The following is a 24,271-nucleotide window of genomic DNA, read 5'->3' as shown; positions in this document are numbered from 1 at the left end:
GATCCAAGCCTCTGGATCCTTGAGTGTTTTAAGCCTCCAAAGTTTGCATAGAGTCCAGTCACTGCTCCAATCTTGGGTTCCCTAGGCACATCCTGAAGGTGCAAATTCTCTATGTCTAAGTTATGCTGACAAACTGTAGTGTAGGCTTAGCCTTAGGCTTTGTGTAACGTTCTGAAAGGCACAGGCTATCACTGAGCAACCTTAAATCCCCATTAGCAAAGTTTTTGCCATTTAATTACTCTCACTGACTAATTATAGTTAGCACTTTAATGAAGACGACTGATGAAGTAAGCACAGCTAATAGAAGTTGCATTTGGTCTTTAACAAAAGGCAACTGGCTTCAGTCACTGATGGAACGGTAGTGATATTGTAAGGTACAGTGTCTCCTCACAAAGTACGTTTCTATTTCCTTTAGAGAGTTCCTCTGCTTCTCATTCTGTACTAGGTGTACTGGGGCTTCAGCTTGCCAAAATATTACTTAAGTACATCTCATATCAATTATTTTTCATATATAAGTAATATTTGCAGAGTCAAAAATACAAAGTAAATAAATGCAATGTTTTTAAAAACTGTGCTGTGTGCTAATCTGACCTAGGAGCATTCTGAATTTCATTCACTCCACTATGGTGAAAGGATCAGGAACAGTTTGGGGGCAAGGAGGGAAGAAAGTAAAAAGCAGAAAAAAGAAAGCAAGAGCCCTATTATGGTAAGAACAGTTTTAGCGTAAACACTCTCCCTGTAACTCAGGCAATACAAAAAAATCCACTCCACTTTCATCCAGTGCAATAACTAATCCACTGAAAGCTTGTCAAGAATTTTTTTTAAAGGGAAAAAAAATGACCATTCTGCACTGCACACAAAGAAAAATTACCTGTAATGCTTGTTCTCTGGTGGTGTACAATCACAGAGAAGCCACACTCTTGGGTCCGTGCCCTACATGCACATGACCAGTAGGAGTCCCCTAGCTAAGTCTTTGGCTGCCAATCACTAAAAACACTTTTAAAAAAATATATACTTTAGAGAAGAGACAGACCGCACTAGACAGAAAATTATCATCAACTTTTCAGGAGAAATATGGGAGGTAAAATAGAAAGAAACTAGATGGGCAAGAGTCTGGTCTACACAGTCATCACAGCTGTAGCAGTGACCTTCACTAATTGATTGAAATAAACTAACCCCTGGGACTCCTAGCACAGACCTATTATTGACTGGGGGGAGAGGGCACGACTTACCTAGGGGACTCCCACCAACTATATATACACATGGAGCCCCAAAAGCGAGGATAGGTCTATCTACGCATTTATATTGCACTTGTGATGAATCTGATGAAATCTACTGTGACAGCCACCTTTAGAGAGAGTATTTTAAAATACCTTGTCCATTCTAAAATTTGTCATTAAAAGCCAAAAAGGGATTTAGAAACAAGGATATCTAAAACAAAACATTTACTGAAATCAGGAACAATGCAAAGAATTGCTAGCTTGGAGAGCCCTCTTCTGGTTTATGCTGGTAAGTCTTTATTCACAGGCTAATATTGTGTGTCTTGGCAAACATCTGACAAGCTTTGCAAAGCTATTTTTAAAATGGTGCAGTATTACAGCATTTCAGTTTTTAGATTTCAAATAAACGTTCAAAACTTTAAATCTACTAAGAGTGCATGTAAAGGTCAAATAGTTGAGGTTTTTTTAAAAACACCCATAGTGGAGTGTAAAAGAGAACCCCTACATGTGTTATTTACTCTTCTTATATATAAAATATTTACGAAAGTAAAAAATCGTAACTCAATAAACAACATGGTTACTCAACTTTTGTAACTGTGGCTGTTTGAGATGTGTTGCTCATGTCCATTCCATTCATCAGAGATCTTTGCCTTAGCGGTATCTGTAGGGCCGGCTGTGTTGCCCCCTTGAGTGCCGCACTCATGCACTGGTATATCAGGCACTGCCGGCCCTATGCCCTCTCGGTTCCTTCTTGCCAACAATCCAACAGAGGGGCGGGGGGGGGGGGAGATAATGGAATGGACAAGAGCAACACATCTCGAAGAACAGTTACAAAAGGTGGGTAAACGTTTTTTCTTCAAGTGCTTGCTCATATCAACTCCATTGTAGATGACTCACAAGCAGAATCTTTGGAGGTGGGCTTGGAGTTCACAGCCTTGCAGATTGCAGCACAGCTCTGCCAAAGCCAGCGTCATCCCAAGCTTCCTGGGTCAACGCATAATGCGACGCAAACGTGTGGACGGACGACCAGGTTGCAGCCAGACAGATTTCTTGGATCGGCACCTGCGCCAGGAAGGCTGCCGGTGATGCCTGTACCCGAGTTGAGTGAGCCATTAAAATTGCTGGTGGGGATATCTTTGCTAGCTCGTAGCAGTAACGGATGCAGGCCATGATCCAGAATGAGATTCTCTGTGCGGACACAGGGTGACCTATCATCCTATCCACCACTGCGATGAACAGCTGCGATGACATACGGAACGGCTTTGTTCTGACTATGTAGAAAGCCAGCGCCTGCCTGACGTCCAGGGTGTGACGCCTCCCTTCCTCATCTGATGAATGCAGCTTTGGGCAGAGGACCGGTAAAAATATATTCTGATCAATATGAAACTGGGACACCAGCCTGGGCAGGAACGACGGGAGACGTCGCAGGTGCACCTTGTCCTTGAAGAAAACCGTATAGGGCGGCTCCGAAGTGAGTGCCTTGATCTCCAACACCCTATGGGCCGACATTATAGCGATCAAAAAGGAGACCTTCCAGGACAGGAGGAGGAGGGAGCAGGAAGCCAAGGGTTCAAAAGGAGGACCCAGGAGTCTGGACAGCACTATGTTCAGGTCCCAAGGGGTGGGGGGCCGGCTGCCGGATCTGTGGGTAGAGGTGTTCCAGACCTTTAAGGAACGCACCATCATAGGATGGGTGAAGAGGGACCCACCCTGGACTGGCGGGGTGCAGCTCCGAGATGGCCGCCAGGTGGACCTTGATGGAGGAAAAGGACAACCCCTGAAGTCTCAGATGCAACAAGTAATCTAGGATGTCCTGCAGCAAGGCTTGCTTGGCCCGAAGATGTCTCTCTGCAGCCCAGCACTCAAATCTTTTCCACTTTGCCAGGTAGGTCGCCCTGGTCGAGGGTTTGTGCTGCCAAGCAACACATGTTGAACATGGGCCGAACATGCTCTTTCATCTGCATTCAGACATGCCATCAGATGCAGCGCCGCCAGGTTTGGGTGCAGCAAGTTGCCATGGTTCTGCGACAGTAGATCCCGTCGAAGAGGCAGCGGGAGGGGGGTGGCTGCTGATAGGCCCAACAGCATGCTGAACCAGTGCTGATGGGGCCATGCCAGCGCCACGAGGATGACTTACGCTCTGTCCTGGTTGACCTTCACAGGGACCCTGTGGATCAATGGCACTGGTGGAAAGGCATACATAAGCACCCCGTCCACAGAATGCGGAAGGCGTCCGAGAGGGAACCCCTTTCCAGACTCTGTATGGAGCAGAACTGGTGGCACTTCCTGTTCTGCCTGGACGCGATCAGGTCTACCTGGGGAGTTCCCCACCGTTGGAAAATAACGCTGACCATCTCCGGATGGAGGGACCACTAGTGGTGAGACGAGAAGATCTTGCTGAGGCGATCTGCAAGGACGTTCCTGGAGCCATGCAGATGGGTGGCAACCAGATGAATGGCGTACTGCACACAGAAGTCCTATAGGCTGAGCGCCTGGCTCCTCCCTGCCTCTTGATGTAGTACATCGCTGCAGTATTATCTGTCAGGATCTGCACCACCTTGCCTTTCAAGCGAGGTAAGAATGCCTAGCAGGCCAGGCGAACTACTCTGAGTTCCCTGACATTGATCTGGAGGGCCAGGTTGTCCCGCATCCAGCGGCCCTGGATGCTGAACTTGCCCAGGTGGGCTCCCCAGCCCAGATCTGAGGTGTCGGAGACCAGGGTCAACGACAGGGATGGGGCCACGAAGGAAACCCCCTGCAGCATCGACCCGGGGTCCAACCACCAGCGCAGGGACAAAAGGACGTGGTTTGGTACCGTGACCAATCTGTCCAGGGAGTGTCTGTTGGGGATATAAACCAAGACCGGCAATGCCTGCAGTGGCCACAGATGAAGACGAGCATGGCTGACCACCTATGTGGATGCAGCCATATGCCCCACCAGATGTAGACAGGTGTGGGCTATAGTGAGCGGGTGCCTTCTTAAATGGCAAATCAGGTCCGCGATAGCCTGAAACCGTGTTTCTGGGAGGAAGGCTCTGGCCCATGTGGAGTCGAGAACAGTCCTAATGAACTCTGTGTTGAGCTGCCGTTAATGTGGATTTTTCTGGGTTTACTAACAGGCCCAGGTCGCAGCAGGTGGAGTGCACCAAGTCGAGACTTCTCTGCACCTGCTCCGGAGACCTGCCCTTGATGAGCCAGTCGTCGAGGTACAGGAACAGATGGACCCCTCACCCCCACATCTGAGGTAAGCGGCAACCAGCGCCATGCACTTTGTAAACACCCTGGGGACCAAGAGAGGCCAAAGGGTAGTGCCGTGACTTGGAAATGGCGCCCTCCCACTACAAAACGGAGGAAGCGCCTGTGGCCCGGGAATATAGAAATGCGGAAGTAAGCGTCTTCCAAGTCAAAGGCAGCGTATCAGTCTCCCGAATCCAGGGAGAGGATGATGGGGGCCAAGGAGACCATGCAAAACTTCAACTTCATGAGAGACTTGTTGAGGCGGTGCACGTCCAGGATGAGTCTGAGGCAGGGGCAGGCAAACTTTTTGGCCTGAGGGCCACATCTGGGTACAGAAATTGTATAGCAGACCATGAGTGCTCATGAAATTGGAGTCTGGGGTGTGTGGAGGGGGTGAGGGCTCCAGCTGGGGAGGCAGGCTCTGGGGTGGGGCTAGGGATGAGGGATTTGGGGTGCAGGAGGGTGCCCCGGGCTCGGATGGATGGGTTCAGAGGACAGGAGGGGAATCAGGGCTGGGGCAGGGGGCTGGAGCGTTGAGGGCTCTGGCTGTGGGGGCAGGCTCTGGAGTGGGGCTTAGGATGAGGAGTTTGGGGGTGCAGGAGGGTGCTCCGGGCTGGGACCGAGGGATTTGGAAGGTGGGTTGGGGGGATCAGGCCTGGAGGTTGAGGCATGGGGGGGGGGCAGCTCAGGGGGTGCAGGCTCCGGGCAGCGCTTACCTCGAGCAGCTCCCGGAAGCAGCAGCATGCCCCTTTCCGGCTCCTATGCAGCGCCACCTGTGCAGCTCCCACTGGCGGAGCGGTGCGGCGGGGGAACATGCCGCTGCTTCCGGGAGCCATGGCCCCCGACCCTGCTCCCCGTCGGGAGCTCGAGGGCCAGATTAAAAATGCTGATGGGTCGGACGCGGCCTGTGGGTCGTAGTTTGCCCACCCCTGATCTGAGGCCTCCTTTCACTTTCGAGATTAGTAAGTTCCAGGAGTAGAACCCCTTTTCTGTCATGTCCTGAGGAACCTCCACCATGGCCCCTAGACAGAGGAGGTTCTTGACCTCCTGAACGAGGAATTGCTCGTGAGAAGGGTCCCTGAAGAGGGACGGGGAAGTGGGGGGGGGAGCGGGGGCGGCGGTCAAAAATTTCAGGGTATAGTCCCGTGATGATATATCTAGAACCCAGCGATCTGACATAACCCGCAACGAGGCTGAGCGGTAGGGGAACAGGCGGTTGAGGAAAGGTACCAGTGGATCTGGAGAATTGACTGGGGCGTCGCTCTCGACCATGCCATCAAAATGAGTGTTTCTGCCCCGCAGAATGCTTGGTCTGGCCGGTTTACACAGGCAAGCGGGAGGTAGAAGGGCAGCAACGACTAAAAGTAGTGTCCCTGTCCTTTCTTTTTGCAGGTCCAGGGTGAGACTGCCATGACCTCAACGGAGGGGGCGGACGGAATGGTTTAAGCACCGACTGCGGTGTATGGATACCCAGCAAACAGAAGGTAGCCTGGGTGTCCTCCGTCCCGTGCAGGCTCACATCAGTCTGCTCAGAAAACAGACCACTTCCGTCAAAGGAAGGTTTTGTATAGAGGTCTGCATCTCCTGGGAGAGACCTGCGATCAGAAAACAGACCACTTCCGTCAAAGGAAGGTTTTGTATATAGGTCTGCATCTCCTGGGAGAGACCTGCGATCTGAAGCCAGGAGCTGCGCCTCAACCACTGAGGACGCCACCACCCTGGCTGCCGAGTCCACCGTGTCCCAGGCACAGCAGGCTGCCGAAGTGCCCTCCTGCAACAATGCAACAAACTCCTTGGCCCAGTCCTGTGGGGAGTCAGTCCTTGAATTTATGGAGAGAGTCCCATAAATTGAAGTAACAGGGGCTCAGGAAGGCTTGGTGGTTTGCCACACAAAACTGTAGACTTGCAGTGGAATAAATTTTCCTTCCGAACAAGTCGAGTATTTTGGCCTTCTTATTTCGTGGGGTGGCACTGGTGTGTCCCTGCTTCTCCTTTTCATTGGAAGCAGAGATCACCAGCAAGCCTGGAAAAGGGTGGATATAAAGGCATTCAAAGTTTTTGGCCGGCACAAAGTATTTTTTCTCAGCCCGCTTTGAGGCGGAAGGGATGTAGGAGGGCATGTGCCAGATACCCTTGGCAATTTTCAGGACCCTTTCATGAATGGGTGGTGCAATACGTGTAGGAGTGGAGGCTGACAGGACGTTGAAGAACGTGTCCTCTTGCTCGGCCATCTCCACCTGCAGGCCCAGGTTGTCCACCCCCTGTCAGAGCAAGGCCTGGGGGTCCTTAAAGTCATCAGGTGGGCTGGCACTGGAGGGACCCATGACGATCTCGTTAGGCAATGAGAAGGAAGACTGAACCAATGGAGGGGGGGCTTGGTCATTCTCCTCTGCTGGGGAGGCTGGCTTAGGTATAGGTGTAACCTCGGTCACTGGGTGTGCCTCCAGCGCTGGGGCTGGTACTGACGGTGCCAGCGGTCGCTGCTCCGTGGCTGCTGCAGGTGATTGAGCCGATGGGGGCAATACTATAACCGGAACCTCCCAGGTGTTCTAACATGGACACTGAACAGGCCGCTATCCTGATTGCCACTGTCCCAGTGCCGCCACTGGCTCAGAATGCCAGTCTCGCCGCTGAGGTCGAGGTGATGGACTCAAATGTCCCTCTGTTCTGGAAGAGCCCCCTCCTGGGGACCACGGAGGGGCTGTCAAGGCCTCAGTTTGCCTTGAGGCCACCGACATTGGAGACCGGTACCCCTCCCGAGGTGACCGGTATTGCTGGTGCCAGGAGCGGGTGCCGTGCCGTTGCAGGAGGGAGATCATTCCCACGGCATCGGTAACTGGGACTGATATCGATAACAGGGGACTGGCGCCTTTCTCTTGATGAATCATGTCAAGAAGGCGGCAACCACGAACGTGGAGCCGGAGACCGACGATAGGTTCACGATGATTTAAGGGGACTATGCTTCAAGACAAATGATTTGTACATGTTTTGAACAGTTTTGTCCAGAGAAGCAATATATTCAAAATCATCATTTATAAAGATGGGAGTTACCAGCATAAATTGATAAATTACAATAAAGTAAGGTGGGATGTTGGATTACTGGCACTTTCACCAATCCATGAGTACTGAAACAGCAAGATTTATAATGCGCTATTTTCCTTTCTCCGTGTTTGCAGCGTTTGTGAGCTCATGCTTATTGTGCTAAAGTGTCAAATATGGTTATTGTGCAGGATAGGACAGAGGAGCTAAGAGTAAAATTAACTGTCATTTTCTAAATGACTGTTTTACATTTTATGCCACCATATCAATTCATGGTTCAAAATATAATCCTGAAAAGACTATTACAACACAAAATGAAGATGGATATCTTAAGCACCTCACAAAATGAACAAAAGGTGAATAAAGCGGATTTAAATACACCACAGATTAAATTGCTGTATATCACATTTTAAATGGAGAGTCTGAAGTCAAAAGATAAAACTGCTTTCTGTGATAAATTCAAGGTTTCCCAGTATCTCTCTGCTTCTAGACTCCAGGATATTCCACAGTAAATTAAAAGGAATTAGTCACTCTTGTGTGTAAGGCCATCACAAGACCTATTCATCACAATGTCATGTTATGCCCTCAAAATAAGCCGTGCATAAAGCCTTGTGCTGCCTCTTAGGGGTTAATTCCACCCAAAGTTAACTCCATTTTTAAACAACATCAGGTTAGGTGAAGTCACGTCAGTTTCTTGCATTATTCAGTGTCAGTCACCACTACAGTACCTACGAATATGTTAGGTACTTCAGTTTCCAACTAACTGAATCTGAATATTAAGTTCATTTGAGAAGACTAAGGTTTTCCCCATCTTTTGGAAATTGTTTGACCATTAAAGCCTTTTATATTTTCAACCCAATAAACTGCCTGCAAAACAATGTTCTTTGTAGTGTTGTTGTAGCCATGTTGGTCCCAGGGTATTAGAAAGACAAGGTGGGTGAGGTAGTATCTTTTACTGGATCAACTTCTGCTGGTGAAAGATGCAAGCTTTCAAGCTACACAGAATTGCTCTATAGGTCTCAGGCTGAAGAGCTCTGTGTAGTTCAAAAGCTTGTCTTTCACCAACGGAAGATTGTCCAGTAAAAGACTACCTTACCCACCTTTTCTCGCAAAATAATGGAAACAGCTCATTTTAGCTACAGTTTACTGAGCACAACGCACACAGTACTGGGTAAAAGGGATTTGGATGAAATACTTCAGAGGAAATAATGTCTGGAGTTCTGAAAAAACTAATAGAAAAATACAACTCATAAGAATGCACATAGAACAGGTACAAAGAATAGATTAATGTGTGCAGAAAAGACCCTTAACACCAAGCGCTGATAAATGGATTCTGGAACCAGAAATTGTAGATATATGGATCAGTTCTATTAGAAAAACATGCTATAAACAGCTGGTAATAGGCTTGAAAGCAGCCTGTAATAAGGTTACCTCTGTTCTGGACTGCTGCTATCAGGCTGTGGAGTAGCAGGATTTTCTTCTATAGCTTCTGTGTTCTCCACCACCAATATTTACAAGAAACATCTTGCGAGGTAGACAATTTTCCTTCCTCACTAAATAAAAAGCAGGTTACAATTTAACTTCAGTTTTGGATGTAGGGAATTTCATGCAATAGTGGGAGACTGAGGGAAGGGTCCAGACTACATGCAAATGGTTTTTGAATTATGATTGAAGCATGGAAATCAAGTACGGGAATCTGGACTCTGTAGACATCCATTAGCACATCAGTGTTCTGCACACTTAAACTGGATTGAAAAAATGCATGAAATACAATGATTACATACAAGTGCAAGGAGGGAATAAAGAATGTGCTTGGTGCCTGAAGTGAGAACAATCACAGCCTTTACCGTACATACCGATAGGATTTCAACACTCTGAAGCCAAAAGTATGCAAAAAATAGAAGGAGAAAAGTATAAAAGACTTGAGGTTCCTTTCAAAATTAGCACTTTGACTAAATTTGTCCAAGGAAAAGCACATCAGCAAAACCAGCCTTATATTTCTCTTTTTATAAAGCCACTTATTTATATTACACTCTACTCATTCAAAATTCCTAAAGAAGACATCTTTTCATTTGGAGGCTAAAGAACAACTGGCATATGTTGCATAGCACTAAAACAGACAGACAATGAACAGCACACATTTGAGAAAAAATGATCATTTATGTAGATGGGTAGGGTTTTTATTCAGCTAGAAATACACATGAAACGTGTGAATTTCCCTTACAGTCGTGAAGCCTACGAGGGGGTAGGGAGGAAACATCTATATTTATTTAAAAGTTTTCACCCTTCCCATTTGCACTCCAATGCTACATGTTCTTTTTTTGCTAGCTACTCTGTTATGGGTATGTTCATACCCAGAAGATGTCAGCCAACCACCTTTCATTGATTTCAAGTGCAAACCTTACACCACACCTCTCAAACTGTAAACCTGCCACCATATGACGTAAGTCATCTGACAAAGTCCTTTTTCTCTCAAGATCTGAGCGACTCTCCTCTCCCAGTTGTCCTACTACTTTGGTTGTTCTTTCAGTGGATCCTCCTGCTTTCATATCTCACTTTATCCAGGTATCCCATCCCACAAGGCTTTGTCCTTGGCCCACTTCCTTTCTTCCTGAAGACCCCATCTATACATGACCTCACTGACACTTTCAGATCCCGCTACCACCTCTGTGCCAATCATACTGACATCTCTCTACCACTGACCCATCTCCCTCCATTATTATTTGTTTGCATTACGGTAGCACCTAAGAGCTCACCCATCCAAACTGGCATCTCCTTTTAGATGTTTCACCATTAACTAAAATGTAATATAACCAAAACTTAACTCAAGTCTGTCTGCTCCAAAGCCCTCCCCACTCCACCCATTCTCCATCACACCTGACACCTGCTATCCTTCCTGTCACACTGGTCCATAATATGGCTGTCAGCTTTGACTCCACCTTTGTTCAAGACCTGCACAACATCCAGGCCATATCCAAATCTTCCTAATATTGACTCCCTAACATAGCTAATCCCTTTTTTCTTCATACTACTAAAATTCTTGTCTGGATCTTCTCCTCTCAGATAGGTTGTGACATGGCCAGAATTTTCTCCCACTTCTGGGTCTCTCCACTTCCTCTCCTTTCTTCACTGCTTGAAATTCAAACTTCTGGTCTTTACAGACCTTCACAACTTAAATACCTCTACTCTGTCAGCTTTCATTACCCATTTATCAGTTTCTTCCATAAGCACTGCCATAAACAGCAACACTAAAGAGTGCATGAAACACCCTTCCTAAGTAGTCCATAAAGCTATTACTCTGTTCTCCTTTAAATCCTTCCTCAAGAGCAACTTTTCCCAAGATGCCTACCAAAAAACAAACAAACAAAACAACCCCAACTGATGACAGATGCCCAAGAGGGATTTCTGGTATTTGTTTTGTCTTTGCAAATAAACATGCCTAAAACTATTTTCCCCATCTTCTCCCCCAAATGTTTTTGATACCTCCTTTAAAATTAAAATTCTTTGGGGCAGGAACTATGTGTACCTCCATGTGTGTATTTTAGCATGAAAGGGGCCCAATTCTGATTACAGCCTCCAGGTGCTACCTTAATTCAAACAACAGTTAGTAATAATAAATTAGCTGACCTAAAGTAAGCCCTAAATACATTTATTGAAAACCCCTTGTGCAATCTCAAGTTTCGCTCCCATGGTTCAGGGAAAAAGAGGGAGACTGATCTGAACATCCAAGTCTCTCTGGGACCCTGTCAATTTCATTATACCAATTTTCTATCAGCAGCAGCCTAAATACATTCAAAATGAGAGAATATGGTAAGAATTTGTATACAGTGCCTAACTCAGGGAGGAACAAGCCAGAAGGACTGATGCAAATTTCTATATCCTCACTACTTCTGGACATCCCCACATCCCAAAGCTTTCCAAAGCAACAAATGGGGTTTTAGGCACACAAATATTGACTCTAATGGGAGTTCTACTGCTCCCACAAAATTCTGTGCACTGCTTTGAAATATTTACAGATTAGGATTACAAGGAATGAAAAGGCACATGATTACAATTGTCAGAGAGTTGATTTGATCAAAGCTTGCCATACTGCATTCTGGAACATTCCCCCGGTTTGTGGGATTACAAATTACATGTTTTCCTATTCCAAGCTACTCTCCCATCTTTCACATTGACCTGATCTCTGTCTTACTAGGCATGCTATTAGTCTAGGGGACTTTCCTTTCAAATTAAAGGTATTTGGGGACTTTCATCTGAAGCTCAGGTCTAACTATATAGTCTCCTTCAGAGGGTTAGAAGTCAAGATATCTTTCTACAATGAGTTTGTTTTTTTTCACTCTTCTATGGCTCTCAGAATTCACAATTCTATAGCAAAGTACTTGTGAATGGAAGCAGCTTAGGCTGGAGGTAAAAGAACCATAATAGTAGGAATTGACTTCACGCTGCATGGATCAAAAAATAAGGACCAGTCAAAATAAAAACGGACTATAAAATTCAGAGAGACAGGGATAGACTAGGAGAATAGTTAGATGTGCGATTTACTCAAACACTGGCCAAAAAGAGTCATTTTGTTATATATAGAGAAACATCACCATCATGTAGCAATTTAGGGGATATACGCTCTAAACAGTTCTGCTGCTATTGCACAAGCAATTTTGCATTCAGTTTTAGACACCTCATGATCAGAAATACACTTTCAAACTAGAAGAAATTCAGAAGAGCAGCAACAATTATCATAGTGCTGGAAGGGATATGGGCAGGGGAGGGGAAGAGAGGAGTCTCCTGAGGTAGGAAATCTAACTAGAAAATTCTGCTAAAAGCTATAAAACTATTAAAAAACTAACTGTAAAGGCAGTGGCAAAGCCAAAAGAGAGCACTTTACATTGAAAGTGGTTGGGGCTCACAATGAAACTGAGAAAACACCTGTGGTTTAAAGAACTATAGGCAAAAGCAAGTTTTGGAATATTTACAGATCAGAGAAATCGAAGGAAAGCTCCAGACACTGGACATTCTGATCCAGGCCATATGGCAGTAAAAAGGAACTGGAGAGGCAGTTAGTCCAGTCCTCTTCGCTCCACCCTTAAATTCCTTTGGTTGAAAGCACACAGAAGGCACGGGTGCATATATGGACCAAAGGACACTAATTGAAAGAATTCACCCACAGTGGAAGACACGTAGGGACCAACACTCGAAGAAGCAGCTCACTCACCCAAAAGCCCTGGTCACACAAAACCTTCCCTAATTGAAAAAACAAGTCTCAATCTAAAAACTGACATCTCAGCACAATTTGGTTAACAGCTCAAAAGGTTTTGTTTTTGTCCCAATGCAGAACATAACCTAGCTCCATAACCTCTATCGAAATTTACATATGAATGAAAGCTCAGATAACAGAAAACTGGAGTCAGACTGTTAAGTTTAAAATCTCTGCATGCAGATGTCTAATTAGCGTTTTGGAAATCATTAGTTCTATGAAATACTTCCAAAAGGACTGAATAAAATGCTCAGTCAACATTTATTTAAAACACTTTTAAAGGAGGAACAAAAAAATGTGTACACCCTGAGTGAATAAGGGAAATGAACTAGGTTTGCTCACCTTTTGAAGACAGCTGTTTCAGTTTTAGCATCTACAGTAAGGCTCAGTGTTTCCTTCATGCTGCCATTCATTACTGTCTCAGTTACCTTGTCTGCATTTTCCACATCATCTTCTCCATCTGAACTGGCCTCCATAGCAACACTTCCTTGGGCTGATACAGTGAAACAAATTAGGATATTGCTAATGATTTTTATAGTTAATGAGCAAGTACAAATCAGTGAGGATGTGTAGGAGGATAATGTCTACTGTAATCATACATAATCTCCCTGCAGTTTTGTTTACTTAACAAATCCCACATGGCAGGTAAAATATCAATTTTCTGCATCATCAGCTCTCTCTCTCTCTCTCTATTATATTATATATAAATAATACACACACACACACACACACACAGAGTAATCAAATATTTTAAAATATTTAATAGCTACTGAAGAAAACATACATGTTTCATAATAATCTTTTCATTTTCCAAATCAATTAGCAATGTAGATAATTTGCAGCAGCTACAGATCGTAGTTAGGGCTTATATATAACTCCCCATTTTGACACTTATTCTGGAACAAGAGTATTCACATGGGGAGTTATACTGGTATTATCATACTGGTACAGGTCTCCTGGTAAGTTTCCGACATAGATAAGCCCATAGTTAGGTCTGAAGATCCCGGACTTTCAGCACTTGTTATGTTCATTAACAATGCAATTGGGAAGTGGGGTAACATGGGTTTGATCTGGTAATTTTTAATCCACTTTGAGCATGTGTTGGAAAAGCTAGATGACAGGAGGGAGAGAAGGGCACACAGACTGTTCACTGCTGCATCCAAAGACTCAAGATGCTAAAGGCCATCTTAATTAACTAAAGCTCTGCCCAAGTCTCACTGACTAATGAGGGGGGGGGGAAAGGGGAATAGGAAGGGAATGCCATGCTTCCAGCCCTGCTCCACCCCCAGATCTGATCAGTCTCCAACCCTGTTCAGACCACAATCCTGCTCCACCTCCAGGCCCAGCTCTGCTCTCACCCACAGCTCCACTCCACACCCTGCTCCGGCCCCAGCCCAGCTCTGCCCTCATTCCCTCTCCATCCCCAGACCAGCGCCGCCTCTAACCCCAGCTCCTCCCGCAGCTCTGCCTTCAGTCCAAGCTCTGCTGCTGAGGAAGCCTTGACTGGGCTGTAATGCAGAGGGGGAGGAGGGGAGGGCGCAGACAGGGCAGCGCATCTGGAAAAGTTTGAGCACCTCTGTCCTAGAGCATGCCAGCATGGATCTACACGGGCCAGTTAGCACATAACACATGGACATGCACCCCTCTAGTACGCTATGCTGCACTGTGCAGACAAGCTCTGAGGCACCTCTACCACAGCAAACAAGCAGATTTTTACTGCATTTCCTTTGGAGCCGGCTAACAGAAGCACTTGTATCTGGTCATACCTTAAAGTGAAAATGGCTCTGCTCAGAAGCTGATATAGAAAGCAGTGATCACGTTTCCCAATGCTTTACGTCGTTACAAGAAAGTGGGTGGAGGAGCTACTCCTCAAAGATAATACTGAAAATAATCATTTGACCCACCACCATCCTCCAGGTTGAAGACAAGTAGAAGTTTTAAAGTTTTATTATTTGTTTAGCAGTCCACTCTCTCAAGGACAAAAGTCATGATAGCAGCAGGAATGTATACTCACACTTTCATTTGTATTGAGGGTAAAGTTGATGTCTGACACTCGATCAAAAGAGACACTGCAAAAAAAAAAGTACAGATTTATGCACTAAAAGCAAAATAAGATGCTGCAATTTACACAACAAATAAAGAGACATTTCATATTCTGAACTCTTTACTGCGCAAGAATACTAAGAGGACCTGAAACTATAAAACTTAAGTAGCAATTTCCCACCCAAGAAAATAGTTTTAACTTTTGTGTTTAGGAGAAACATGCCTCCTACTATCATTCAGTTAAACAATTTATCAAATCATGGGATGTTTTCCATGCACAAAATCTTACAAGACAGTTAAGCCAATATAAAAATGGCTACCTTTTATCAGATACTTGGACAAAATAAATCCAAATAAACTAACTAAATGCATATCATGTGGTCAAACACCACACATCTCAATTTCTTTTTCTCTTTTTACAATAGAAAAATAGTGAGTACACAGTTCCAAGGAATGTCTACCAAACTGACAGAATAAATTTTTAAAAATGAGTTGTCAACTAAGGCCTTAAGTCCATCAAAGAGATCTATGCAGGCAGATTTTACACCTGCCAACTGACTTCAGGGGGATTCTGAAGACATAATGGTCCACCAAGGCAGATTCTTTTGCAAGACTGGACCCTAAATGTAAAGTGTCAAAATTAATTGTAAGCTTATTTCCTACGCAAAAAAACCTGATGACCCTTTTCTTACTGACTAGTGAACAGCAAGGAAAACAATTTCACATGTGAAATACTAAGTTCAAAAACTAACATTTATTGTCCCTTTAGGCCTAAAAACTGACCTCTCCACAGCAAGCCCACCTGCAGAGTTTCATCTTAAGGACTGCAAACATTCAGTATTCCTCATGTCTAAAATACCCTTCCTGCAGGTGTGAAATAGAGGGGAAAGTCTGCCAGCCTTTCAGGACAATTCACAGGTATTCTCTCTTTAAGCACGTATGTGAGTGAGTTTAAAGTTAGCTATGCATTTGTTAATCTTCCCCTAAATCCTCACTGCATTAAAGATCTGTTGGAGGAGGGGGTAGAAGAGAAACAGCAATTACAGTTCGTTAGATATGATCGTCAAAGTCAAAGCAGATCAACTTTTAGGCCCAACAATTTTAACAATATTCCTTTTACATAAAAGGACTAGAATCACATAATTGAACCACCATGCAAGTAACTAAAGAATAGCCAGCATTTGCAGCTAGAAAGTAGGTAAGATTCCAAGCAATGAAGTTACTCATATATATGATTTTTTTTTTTTATGAGAGCCGTGTGGTTTCTGATGGGCGATATCAGGGACCAAATTCATAGTGGTAGCTAGAGGCATAACATCTAGGCAGAGTGCACACCTCAAGGGATCTGCATTATATTTATATAAGCATCTTGTTAATTATGTGTCATCTTCTTGACAGGCTCACCCAAGCAGTATAGTAAGCTAGCTCCTATGGCAGGTGTATACCAATACTGCTACCCAAGTATATTTAACTAATTTAAATTGACCTCTTTTCTACAGAATCCCACCTCCTGAAAGTGAATCTTCAGCTCTACACTCAGAGGTTTCATATACAATTCCCTTCACTGTTGAGAAGGCAGGAGTCCACCTCAATTAGTCTCCCCTACCTTACTGTAGCTTGTCCTACAAAATAGTATCAATAATCAGTATGACAACACTAATCTGCCTTTAATATTTAACTGCTGTCTTGGATTCTTTTCAAATTTGTTTTGAAAAGGATACTTTGCGCCATGCCCACGTAATTCAATATAATAAAATTTGGGGATTAGATAGAAACTAATTCACTCCATTTTTCAAGAGGGATTCTCAAAAGCATGGTCCATTTTACTTTTTTGTAAGAAATAGAGATCATCCTACAGATTCTTGGGTTGTGTTTTACCTGGACTAAAACTATTCCTATTTTTAAGTTCTTCACTTACATTTCTACAGTTAGGGTATCTCTGAACTGCTTTGCTCTTCACCATAGATAGATTTATGAAGCCCTTCCTTACTGTCCCCTACAGAAAAGAACACTCATGGATGTGTTGCTCCTGCCAACTTGGCCAGGAAAAGTAAATTTATGCTATGCACCATGGTGTAGAATATACCCCATGTCTATCTCCTATGCCTAAAAACTATCCCACCTATGAATTCTGCCCACACCAGAGCCATGTGCCAATGGTCTTGTGAATAAGAGAACAGATCCATAGGTTAAGTCTGATATTAAGAAGTCTAATTATATAGTCACAAGCAATGTATTCTCTTATGTAGCTACTGTGGGTTGGGGGGAGGAAAGAAATAGTGTTGCTCTGAAAAATTGTAAGAACTGACCACGTTAGTGCTGATAAACAAGGCCAAATGCAGACAGCTCAGCATCAGTCAAGGCTGCAATTAATCACTGGGACACAGTCAAATGTGAAAAGAAGAAAATCCCAAGTTAAAACCAGCATAAAGTCATACTCACTTCCCGATGTCATCTTGATCAGCAAACTTCTCATCGTTGAAGCCAAACTGGTCAATAAAATTGGACGTCATTTGTTGCATCTGATAATCAGAAAAGGCCTGGCAATCCCAGGACCAACGACAGTGATATAAAGATTCTAATAATACTCTGAATACTATTTGCCCATTTTGCTCCAGAAATAAATTTTGTTAATCTAAACACAGGGGATTATAAAAAGTTAATTTGTTTTAAATCTATAAATTATCTCAGCCACTGAATATACACTGACCCACATTTGATGGCTTTGATGCCAGCTTGGTAGCAGCTCTAATAGGAAAGTTAATCTTCACTGTACATGTGGTCTTAAATACCACCTTTCCAAATGCATTTCCCAGGACACACTGTGTGACAGGACAGCTTATTAGGTGCAGGAGAAAAGCTGCCTTCAACCTTGTCCACATGAAACTTTTAAACCACATGACTCATGGAAAAGGGGAGAGCAGGGCATTGTTATAAATAGAAAAAAATGTGTGCGTAAGAAGTTATCAATCTCAACTATAAGATCTATAGTTAGTAAGATCTAACTAACATTATCTCTCGATTACCCAAAAGAAAACACAAGTTGAAACCAAAAGAGTTAATGCAGACATACCACACATCTAAATTTAATGTTGCCAACTCTCACAATTTTATCACAAATTTCATGAGATTTGGGGGGGTTAAGGTTCTTTTTGTTTTTAAATAAAGTCTCAACTGACCTCAGATTACTGGCTTTAAAACTTGTGAAATTTCCCTTATTTAAAATAACTATTATTTTCAGTGGGGCTGAAGCCAAACTGCTCTCTGCCAAAACAGTCACCATTCTCTACAGACTTTGCATGTTGAAGGGAGACTGCAAACTCATTGTTTTTAATGAAACTGAACCCAGGTTACCCTCAGGGAAAATAGCCACTCTCTGGACTGTGTGGTTAGTCAGCTAGACAGGACGTGGGAATATGGGAAGCCAGAGATGGCCTAAAAAGAAGCAGATGAGCAAGGTGCTGAGAAGGTAAGGTATAGAGGAATAGGTGATGGCAGAGGGAAAAGAAAATACAGGGTTGGGTTGGGGACAAGAAATTATGGAGGAGCTTGGAGGAAGCTAAAACAGGGCAGTGATGAGGAAGGGGAGGGATACAATGGCAGCTTTCCACACTCCTGGGATTGGGAGTGAATAAGGGGAACCTCCATCCAAGCAGCCACTGGAAAAGCCTGCCTTTTTGTATGTGTTTCAGGTAGAATTTTGACTGAAACATTCACAAGTGCCAATCAATCCCTCAAGTCTTTTACAGTAAATAGCACTACGTTGGGCAAAACATATGGCTGGCCTAGTAATATTAGACCTTTGTTCTTCCTGCGCTGACTGTCCATGTAAAGCATTATTGGGTTGTAGAAAGGCACTAAACACTTCCTCTGTAAAGTACTTTGATAGCTATGGAGGAAGAGAACTTATTACTGAATGGTTTCAGAGTAGCAGCCGTGTTAGTCTGTATCTGCAAAAAGAACAGGAGTACTTGTGGCACCTTAGAGACTAACAAAATTTGTTAGTCTCTAAGGTGCCACAAGTACTCCTGTTCTTATTACTGAATGCATGTGGATGAGAAGACATTCATAAAGGTGTTATGTTAATGATAAATGGAATGATGAAAGAACAAACTAAATTAATGGTGAAAAGTCAATTAGATTTTTAAAATTCTATCAGTTTTCAAGTGAAATAAGTGCAGGCAGCAACTTCTGTTTTATCAAATATATACGTCATCCTAGTGACAGTATCTTTTAAAGACTAATAGTGGGAAAGAGCACGCTAGAGAACCGTTCCAAGCGATTGTCAGCCAAGAGTCAGAACCTGCTGACAGTTTGACAGGCCAAAGGCAGATACAAGTTTTGCAAAGTGGAAAATGAATGGAATCGCTGATATACTTCTGCTTGTTGCCCTTAAAATAAAGGGATCTGCAGAAAGATTTACAGCATGAGACCCTTCTTGGGGGTACCATCTCTAGGGTTTGTCATGAACTTCCCTAAACAAAGCTCCTCAAACAAGGGGTGGGTGGGTCAATTTTACCTTTAAAAATGCTAAAAAAGATAGCAGAGCAGGCCTAACATCTTTATGGCATCATAAATGAAGTTAGAAGTCAGGTGTGAAAAGTTATGAAACATGTCTGAAGATTTACTTTATAAAAAGGAATGGATTTCTCCAGCCAACAAAGAAAAACATTTTGCCTGCACAGGCTATGTAAATACAGTTAAAAATGGTTGGCAAGTAAAAAAAAAGTCACCTAAGTGATTATAAGCATTAATTTCTTATCCAGGGCCCGTAAAGAAAATTTCCAAAAGATCCCTTTTGCCTGAGTCATCATGATCAAATCTACTTTAGGTGTTATCCTCTAGGGCAGCCTGAGATTTTACGTAGGTCTTTGAAGATAAATTTGGAGAGATTTCATTAAAAGGAAAACACCACTTTTCATATTCAGTTATGCAGACTTGCATTTATTCCTTAACTGTGCCTACAGCAGCAACTTTCTGGAGATCTCATGATACTGCACAAACATCAGCACAGCTCCTCTGGTGCTAGCAATTGTAGGAGCATTAGTGTACACTGGTAGGTTGTCAGAATTTTTACCACTATGTCATCTAACTTTGCTCACATCAGGTCCAGACAACACAATAGTAAAAATGCCAGCAGCTGATCTACAGTATCACTCCCACTCTTACCAGCACTAGATTAGATGGAGTCTTAAATTTTGCCCAAAGAGCTCAATGTTTATGATTACTTGTGTGTGCATTACCAATTCTTTCCTGCCGCATGCTTTGCAAATTGGGAGAACCAATTTCCAGTTATGAGGCAGCAGACTCTCCCTCTAATATTTAAAGTAAGGAAGGTCTTTCAAAAAAACTGTCCCGAGAATGAGATAATGAAAGTTTCTTTCAAAATGATAGAGTTTTAAAATTATTTCTGACGACTGAACTGACTGAGCATTCCACTGATCAGAGATCGACAGAATGAAGACACTTCTGGACTGAGGATTCTTCATTAGAGAGAAATCGAACATTAGAATGGGACTTAGTAAGGAAGCTGAAGAAAAGAAAGCTGGAGGCTGCCTGTTTTAGTCTGGGCCTCAGTAAAGCTGGCAAACAAAGCAAACCCTCCTAAGAAAGGTTAATAGGTTCCCAGAAGATCAGAAGAGTGGAAGGAAAAGACTACCAGTGCGCTAGACATTACAGTGCCTCCACTTATTCTGGAAAACTGATCTGCTCTTCCTTACAATGGTGTCTCCAGTCTACTGTCTTTCACGTCATACTCAGCTTTCTACAGAAGACAATATCAAGGTACAGTTCTCTATTCTATTGTCAAGCCTCATGACAAACTCTAAGACACTAAAAATATCGTGTTCCACCATTACCCCACATAGCATGCAACAGCAGTGGTCCATCTGCAGTTCTCTGTTGGATTAACTACCTAAACACATGCAGTTGCTGTGACAGTCTAGGCAGAGCTCACACTGAAGAACACAGTCAGAAGATGGTGCTTGAAGTCTATGAAGGGTTTTCTAGAAGATTCCACGTTCCTACAGAAGCTGCTACCTTGCTGAAGACACCAACCCCATCAAATCTAGATTGGTGCAACAACGATGCAATAAATCACTGAAATATCAGACATGAAAAAGTTAACTATAGTTTCTAAAATTAACAAAAACCTCAACCAAACTTTTGGAACAACTGCACTTTATCTAAATGATAAAGGTATATAAACTTTAAGAACTACAGATTGTAGTGCTTGGGTTGAGGCAGTTACAAACAGCTAATGGTACAAGCAGCAATTTAAATAACTTTTGTTTAGTAACTTGAATCTATAGCACCTTCAGGATTGGAGATCTAAATCAATGTACACTGTATTCAGATTTTGACAGCTTTCACTTTCCTCCAGTGCCAACAGAGGAATAAAGAAGACGTACATTGCAAATGGAATGAGGCTAGTACGGAATAGCTGTCACCCTTCACCCATCAAAAATGGCAAAGTACTAAAAGTGCTTCCAAAAACTATTTTCTAAATGAAAGTGCTAACTCAAGTAGACCACTATACAGTTAGTTGGTGCTCTGAAAAACACCACTCACTTGTGTGGTATTACCATATTAAATCCTGTAACATTGTCAATTGGCAAACTATAAATACGTATAGAACTTTAAACTGCACACTACCTACATTTTTTATACACTTTCCAGTTTCACCACCGAATTCTTCAAATGGTGTTTTGCATCAAATGCAACCACCCATCCCCAAATACAAAAATCCCACAGAAAAGCTACTTTTACAAAGAACAACACTGTTAAATGAATTTAACTCACTTGCTGCAAAGAAGAATCCTGTGAAAAAACAGTTTCTTTAAAGTCAATTTCGTCATCGCTGGATGAATGAATGTGGCAGGTAGTAACCTAGACAAAAAAGTTTAGACACCTATTTAATTAAACAAAAGGCTTAGTGTAAATTAGAATTATTATGCAAGGTCATTAATTTCATCACAAAAATATGAACTAGAAGATTTTTAGCCCAGCAACCACACTATTTCAACTGTAAATGCATATATTTCATCCACTAACATTATATTTGCATGTCACCAGTCATTACATTAGTGTTTGACACCTTTGGTGAATAATTCCATTTTTAACATCTAGCAAAACTAACTCTAGAGTTCCTTCAGTGGATGCTACTTAATAGGTCCAAACTGGCCAAATAGGACAACACAGGAACAAAACTGTATCTTACCATTTAGATACAATATGAAATTATTCTGGTTAATAAGGAAGTTCTTCCATGAAGGTGTGCTTATTAACAATTCTACCAATTAAGTGTAGTAGTCATCCACTGTGAATCAAAACACCTTTTACCCAGTTACAGCACTACACAGCTGAGTAAGAACACTGTTTTTGAGGGTAGAAGCTCAATTTGCTTTCCACTGAAGCACTGGCCACTGCTGGAGTCAGCCCGTCTTGCCTCACCAGTGTCCAATATAGCAATTGTTATGTGCCCATAAATCTGGAGACGATTTAACAAGGGGGAAAAAACAGATTTACAAAACCAAAACCCCACATTTTTACAGTTACACATCAGGGTCTTGATCCTCAGAAGTGCTGAGTGCCCACAACTCCTAATTAATTCTCAGAACCTGGTAACTACTTAGTAATGCTTTCTACGAAAACTAAAACATCGTATAGCACAGTTGTTTTCAACCTGTGGTCTGCGGACCCGTGGGGGTCCACAGACTGTGTCTAAGGGGGAGAGCCAAAACTAGGCATTTTAGTGTCCGAGGTGAGCAAGCACATTTGCGCCCCCTGCCATTTTTCATTATTTTCCCACCCCATTTGTTCACCTCCATGATTTTGCACCCTGGGCAGCTTTTCCGCTCTGGTTAATGCCCTGCTAAGGGGTCCGCGAAAGGTGACTATGAAAATAAAGTTTCAGATCCAAGAAAAGGTGTTCTGTTTATCTGATAAAAGGTATGTGAATACCCCCACCTGCAGGTCAAACCCCAGAAGTGTTGTCATTACTGGAGAAGCCCACAGTTTAGTGTCCTCTCTCTCACTCGGTGTCAAATGCTCTGCTCAAGGGCGGCTCTAGGCACCAGCAAAGCAAGCAGGTGCTTGGGGCAGCCCATTTGCAGGGGCAGCAGGGATCCAGCATGGGAGCTGAGAACCAACAGGGGGCCCTGGGAGCTGTAGTTCCTTGGTTAGCTCCCTGCCTATAGAGCCAGCCCTGGAGCAGGGAAAGAACTACATTTCCCAGCATTCCCTTGGCCACTACCAACAGGAAGGAGGGAGAGGGAGTGAGGTAGCTGAGACCTCATGCTGCAGCCTGCTATGAATGGAGAGCTGCACTCTGAAGGGTAGGGAAACCATATTTTAACATTAAAAAAATAGGACACTCCACAGGGAGGGAGGGTAGCCCCACCCTGCCACCATCCACTCCCTCCGACTGCCCCCCACAGAAACCCCAACCCATCCAACCCCCCCTGCACCCTGTCCCCTGATCACCCCCTCCCAGGACCCCACCCCCTATCTAAGCCTCCCTTCTCCTTGTCCCCAAGTACCCCCTCCTGAGACCGCCCCAACTTCCCCCCAGGACCCCACCCCCTACCTGTCCCCTGACAAATCCCCGGGACTCCCATGCCTATCCAACCGCTGCCTGTCCCCTGTCACCCCAACCCCTGACCCATCTAACCCCCCTTCTCCCTGCCCCTGACTGCCCCCCCCGAACCTCCGCCCCATCCAACCCCCCAGCCCCCTTATCGTGCCACTCAGACCAGCATGTCTGGCTCCGCGCAGCGCCAGACACACTGGTGCATACATGCTGCCGTGCTTCCCCGCGGAGCCACAGCCCCCCCAGCACCTGCCTTCCAGATTTGAACACCTCAGAATTCAGGAGTGCTCAAGCTCAGTTTGGGTAGCTGTTACTTCATTTCTCCCAAATCAAATATACTGATCCACTGTAACTTGCTGTAGAAAAAGTAGGATAAAATTGAGCAAGAAATGCTTCTCAATGGTTATTAGGACTGGAATTGCTATTTTCAACAGTCCTTGCCTTTTTGTTTGTTTGTTTGTTTGTTTGTTTAAAAGGAAGACAGTGATATTGCATTGGCAAATTCCCCATAGAAAGAAAGAGTGGAAGAAAAGAATAATAAAGGCACCTCAACTTTTCCTCATTTATGTAGGACAGTCTTATAATATGCATCCAGATATCCTTCAATCACACAAGCTGAAAATTGTTCCACTTTACTGCAGTTCTGTAACCATATGGGAACCAATCCTGTCTGTGTTCTGTGCACATGTAAAATTCATGCTGAATGACCTGCCGTGGGAGCGAGTTACCAGTGACCCAGGGCTGCAGCGGAAGGAGGGTGCAGGTGGGGGAGGGGGGAGAGAGCCCAGAGCTGGGGCGGCAGGAGGTGTGGATGGATGGGTGGGTGGGTGGATGGGTGGGGAGAGCCCAAAGCTGGGGCAGCAGGGGGGTGCGGCGAGGAGCCCAGGGCTG

General features: G+C 44.0%; 1 protein-coding gene and 1 long non-coding RNA gene across 2 annotated transcripts in view; one reads left to right on the top strand and one right to left on the bottom strand.

Annotated features, from left to right (window-relative positions):
* Positions 1-3,711: 3,711 nt before the first annotated feature.
* Positions 3,712-6,225, top strand: LOC128836751 (uncharacterized). Its single transcript, XR_008444835.1, has 3 exons — positions 3,712-3,794; positions 4,340-4,464; positions 5,850-6,225. It is a non-coding gene; the product is annotated as an uncharacterized LOC128836751 (long non-coding RNA).
* Positions 6,226-9,003: 2,778 nt separating this feature from the next.
* LOC128836111 (serine/threonine-protein phosphatase 6 regulatory subunit 3-like) overlaps positions 9,004-24,271 on the bottom strand; it is a 48,682-nt gene continuing 33,414 nt past the window's right edge. The window contains exons 9-13 of the mRNA XM_054026127.1: positions 21,592-21,678; positions 17,233-17,330; positions 14,762-14,816; positions 13,090-13,240; positions 9,004-9,049 (exon numbers count right to left, since the gene is read on the bottom strand). Of these exons, the coding sequence (XP_053882102.1) occupies positions 13,172-13,240; positions 14,762-14,816; positions 17,233-17,330; positions 21,592-21,678 (309 nt within the window). The 3' untranslated portion in view covers positions 9,004-9,049; positions 13,090-13,171. The remainder of the gene's footprint in view (positions 9,050-13,089; positions 13,241-14,761; positions 14,817-17,232; positions 17,331-21,591; positions 21,679-24,271) is intronic.

This window comes from Malaclemys terrapin, chromosome 4 (assembly GCF_027887155.1).
Source record: "Malaclemys terrapin pileata isolate rMalTer1 chromosome 4, rMalTer1.hap1, whole genome shotgun sequence".
Taxonomy (NCBI): domain Eukaryota; kingdom Metazoa; phylum Chordata; order Testudines; family Emydidae; genus Malaclemys; species Malaclemys terrapin.
Note: the sequence above shows the minus strand (reverse complement) of the source record. Positions and strands in the feature narration are given on the sequence as shown.